The 5,298-nt window shown below is 47.8% G+C and overlaps 1 protein-coding gene across 1 annotated transcript; it reads left to right on the top strand.

Annotated features, from left to right (window-relative positions):
- Positions 1–606: 606 nt before the first annotated feature.
- Positions 607–2,244, top strand: LOC110793962 (uncharacterized). Its single transcript, XM_021998899.2, has one exon. The coding sequence runs from the start codon at positions 607–609 to the stop codon at positions 2,242–2,244; it is 1,638 nt and encodes a 545-aa protein (XP_021854591.2).
- Positions 2,245–5,298: the final 3,054 nt, after the last annotated feature.

Below are 5,298 nucleotides of genomic sequence, written 5' to 3'. Positions count from 1 at the left end.
CTACCAGTCTCGGTAGGATCGCTGCGCGAAATCCTAGCAGGGTTCCAACGACAAATGAATCAAACTTTCCAACAGCAAATGAGCACCACGTTGCAGGATGAAATATGAAGGAACATGCTGATATATAACACCTAAAGGGCGGCCCCACAAAGGCCTCTCAGCTTAGGCGTCAATCGGATAAGCAGAATGCCGCTCAGGTCTAATGTCTGGAGAGCAGGAGAAAGTTCCTGTCCACAAGCTAGCCGAGGAGCCAATCCTTCGGCAGAACGTCCAAAAACGGACCACGGCCATCGGGCCCTTCCACCTCGGCGGGAACAGGCAGCCCGGCAACTCTCCCGAGTGAATCCACCGGCCACCCTGCGCCCATCATTAAGACGACAAGAGCACTATGAAGCCGAGTCTGAATTATCTGACACTGGATCCACTCCTGTTATGGAAGATCCTCCATTCTATCCCTCCACTCGAAGACAAACTCAGATGACACCAAACAGAGTAAGCACGCGTCCTTGTGTGGTCTCAAGCCGCCGTGAACCCACCTAACATATCCAACAAGGATTGAATAGTTTGATGTTGAGGCATATGAGCACTCCCTTCTACGAGGCTATAATGAACGCCCCAAAAGAGCCTAAAGTCAAAACTCCTACCATTGAAGCTTATGACGGTACTACAGACCCAGACATGCACCTAGTTGCGTACCGCCACCACATGTATGTTCAAGGAACCAATGAAGCCACATGGTGCAAGTACTTTCCAACTACCCTCAAAGGAGTAGCGTCCAAATGGTTCGAACGACTGCCTCCAGGATCAATTGCCTCCTTCAACGAGTTACAGGCCCTGTTTTCCACCAGGTTTATGGCATACAAGGAAGAAAGGAAAACAAGTATGCACCTGGGCCGCATTCAACAAGGGAAAGACGAGTCTTTGCGAAGCTCTGTTAAACGTTTCAATCTGGAAGCAGGACAAATCCCAGATCTGCCGGATGGCGTCTCCTTCGACAATTTTGTCAGAGGCCTGAAGAAGGGATCATTCAAGTTTGACTTAGTTAAGAAGAGTGTGCGAACGATGGAAGAAGTCCTGGACGAGGTCGAGTCCTTTATTCATGCCACGGAAATATGCAGTGTGTCCAAAGATGGGAAGGCTGGAGAGGCGACAGACTCATCCGGGAAGAAAGAAAAGACTGACAGGAAGGTCTCACGAGTTAATGGCACTTGGGCTCTCTCGAAAGAGCATGATACCAATTCTCCTGGGCAAAAGAGAGGGCGGCTGCAGGAGAGAGAATATTTTGAATATAATACAGACCTTCTCACCATCCTAGTGGACGTGGGGACCAGGTTCGACCTTGAACGACCCTTCCCAATGAAGTCTCCTGCTGAGAATCGAGATCCTAAGCTGTATTGCCAGTTCCACGAAGATATAGGTCATGATACCAAAGATTGTAGAAGTCTGAAGAAGGCCCTGGATGGCCTACCTTCCAAGGGGCACCTGAAGAACTACCTCCAAAGAAGAAATCACGGCACGGGAAAAAGCCAATATAAGAAAAACAAGTCACCTGTCTCAGCTACAGAAGGAAATCACAGCGAAGGGGGATTCGTAGCCGTCATATCAGGAGGGCCAGCTGCTGGAGGACCCACCATGAGGGGACAGAAAGATTATGCCCGCCGGCTAGGTCAAGTGATGTTATCAGAAAAGTCACCAATGGATCCATTCCCCCGGGTAGAAATATGTGAATCAGATGGAGGACGCGTAGCCACCCCGCATGACGACCCTCTCGTTGTCGAGATCAAGATCTCCAACATGAGGGTAAAACGCATATTGATAGATACAGGAAGTTCATCTGATATAATGAGCATGGAGTGTCTAAGCCGTCTAGCACATGACCCTAAGACAATTGAAAGCATCCACTACCCTATCATTGGCTTTGGAGGAAGAATCATACACCCTGTGGGCGTCATTACCTTGCCAGTACGAATAGGAGGATGTAATGATGGAAGAAAGATGGGTGTGGACTTCCTAATCGTCAAGGACTTGACTGCATACAATGTCATCTTGGGATGTCCCACGGTGAACAAGATCAAAGAAGTGGTCGTCACCCATCTCATGCTCCTGAAGAATGTATGTGACGACGGAGCGATAGGAACTATACATGGAGATCAACAGCAAGCACGGGACTGCTACCTCACCACTCTTAACCCGTCAGCATGGAGGAAGGACCCGGCTGGAATCAAAGGCAAGAGAAAGTATTAAGAAGAGCCACCAGCAGCTAACGAGATTATCCCATTTAAGCTAGAAAAAAGTGGCTAGGACATAGGATTTCAATAGACTAGTCAGGGTATTTTATATAAGAGCCTTCAAAACGGCCTAAAGTCTATGTAAGAGCCAACAAAATGGCCTGTAGTATGCGCCTACAAAACGGCTAACCTGCTTTGCTACTTAGCTAAATATGAACTAATTCTATGATAATATTCTTGTTATCAAATTCTGACTCTCACTATCACTGCGGGGTAACAAGCGACACATAGCACAGGAACTCTAAAAACCAAGATATAAAAAACACACACAAGTTGACTCAATAAGACGGTCAATAAAAAACTGACAACTCCTCATCGACGGCGTCAGAAAAGACTAATCGGTTGACGGCCTGAGTGGCCTAGATTAGCGCTCCAAATTAGACTGATCACCTAAAACACTGGGGTAACTTTCCACAATTGGGCAAAGAAAATTTGTTCCTGAAAAAATCAGTACGAAACTGAGATGGAATAAAAAAAAAACATACGTGCACATAAGGCACAAAAATTCATACACACACACACGGCGCAAAAACCCAAATAAAAGAATGCCAAAAGGCATCAATGTTAATACAAGCGCCTACGGCGCCACAGAAGCCAACAGTAAATAAAAAACTTAGGGCAAGGGGCGTCGAGCTACCATCCTGGACGTCCTGATCCGCTGGAGAGTTCACCTCCTCTTCCTCCACGTCCTCATCCTCCCCATCACTAACAAACTCAGGAGGATCGAGCCCGAGGCGCTGAGCGGCCAAGACGACCATCTGGTACGAAATCCGATGTCTAAACCAGGAAAAGTCTTTCCCGTCCATCGCCTGATCCCAGGCTCGCCGAGCACCCTGCAGAATAGCCTCCTCCCCAAGCTTGAAGGAACAGGCGGCCTCTCTCCGAATAGCTTCAACCTCAGCCTGGGTGGCCTTGAGCTTCTTCTCTAAGGCGTCCACCTTGGTAGAGAAGTTTGTAACCCGCTCCGAGACGACAGTATACCCAGTCCTGAGAGCAGTCAGCTTCTCCTCATGCTCCTTCAGCTTTTCTTTGTAATCCAGGGCATCTTCCCCAGCCTTCTTGAGAGCAGCAGTCTCAGACCTGATGGCCACATCCATGTCCTCATCCATTTTCGCCTTCTTCTTGGCGTACTTTTCATGATTCTTGATTTGGTCCTTGTGGTTCAACATCTCTTGGTGCATGTTGAAACGGTATTGTCTGCCCTCGGCAAATCGGATGAAAAGCTGTAAAAAATCAGAACAAACTTAAGTCACCTCAAAACAGTAGGAGAGGAGTAAAAAGTTAAAAAGAGGATTAATAGTGAACTCACGTCCAGCACGAGGGACTGCATGGCCCCAAAAAACCCTTCGTAAATTATAGGAAGAGATTTCACATACTCCCTGGGGATAGCCGCGTAGACGGTAGAAAGGATATTGTCCTTCTCCTCCGAGCAAAAACCACCAGATGGGGGAATCTGAGCCACCTTGGCCCGCTTCATCCTCTCGAAGTCACCGCCTGGGCCAACATATAACCACCAATTAGTAACAAACTACAAAGTTAGCAAGTCGTCCCAATCATTACGAAGCTTACCAGCTCGCGAAGAAGGTGGGGGCATCGACGCGTCCCCAGCGGGAGAAGGGTCCCTTGACTCCCTGCTCACCTTCTCCCTAGACAATGGGTCAGCAACACGGTCAGCAGCACGGCCAGCATCCGCAGCCGCCTCGGTAAAGGCCTCCTTGGCCACAGAACAACCTTCATCTACCACATGGGGAGACGCCTCCTTAGATACAGTAGCCTCGGAAAGGTCCTCCACTCGTGGGGCAGAGACCCCACACCCCCAACCGGTGTAGCCGACGGCTCCGGCCCAAGTTGTTAGGTTATGATACATATGACAATTCATAAATCATGCGGAAAAACCATAAAGCCAGGAAAGCATATTATTTACACATAATCATTTAGCATAGAATAGATGTATACATGCCGTAGCGTGCCTTCCCTAGCTGCGCCCGAACCGAACAAGAACAAGTCTTTAGGACTCCAAATGTCGTCCCTCCGTAGATAGTCCACAGTACGTCCGGATCTGCCTCAAGTTAGACCAACTAGAATCGCCCTTAAGGTTACTAGGAATTTCGGCTATGTGTTTGCAAGTGTATGGCTGATTTTTATTTCAAAAACTTACCCTTTGAATACTTCAATCGTACCCGCAAATAATGACCCTAGGCCCTTATTTATAGAGGTATGGAAAAGGAACTGGAATCCTATTAGGATACTAATTAGTTAAACTAGAATCCTAGTAGGACTCTAACTAATTAATTTTATCCTTTTAGGATTAGGAATTTAATCATCAAACAAATCCTATACAATTTAGGTTTCGTATGTGAACACAAACTCTACACGAGCATGACCAACGAACGTGCAGGCCATGCCCGCGCACAGCCCACACGGCCGCTCAGCCCACGCGAGCAGCAGCACAGCTCGCAGCCCATTGCTGCGCGCGCTGCGCCCGCTACCATGGTCTGCTGGGCCTGGCCTTGCGCTGGGCCTGGCGTGGCCTTGGCTGTTCGTGTGGCGCGCTTGGCTTGCTGGGCGATGGCCTGGCTTCGTGCTGGGCCCTCGTCCGGCAGGCCTCGTCCGATGCTTATTCATACGATACGCTTCCGATTAAATTCCCGGTTCCGGAATTCATTTCCGATACGAACAATATTTAATATTTCCGATTCCGGAATTAATTTCCGTTTCGAACAAATATTTAATATTTCCGTTTCCGGAATTATTTTCCGATTCCGATAATATTTCCGATTCTGACAATATTTCCGTTTCCGGCAATATTTCCGAATTCGGCAATATTTCCATTTCCGATAATATTTTCCTATACGTACCATGTTTCCGTTTCCGGCAACATCTACGACTTGGATAATATTTATATTTCCGATACGATCCATATTTCCGATTCCGGCAATATCATCGTTTCTGGAGTATTCATTTCTTCCTTGTGACGATCTCAGCTCCCACTGAAACCAAGATCCGTCGA

Source organism: Spinacia oleracea, chromosome 5 (genome assembly GCF_020520425.1).
Source record: "Spinacia oleracea cultivar Varoflay chromosome 5, BTI_SOV_V1, whole genome shotgun sequence".
In the NCBI taxonomy this organism is placed as follows: domain Eukaryota; kingdom Viridiplantae; phylum Streptophyta; class Magnoliopsida; order Caryophyllales; family Amaranthaceae; genus Spinacia; species Spinacia oleracea.
This window is presented reverse-complemented; position numbering and strand designations above follow the sequence as displayed.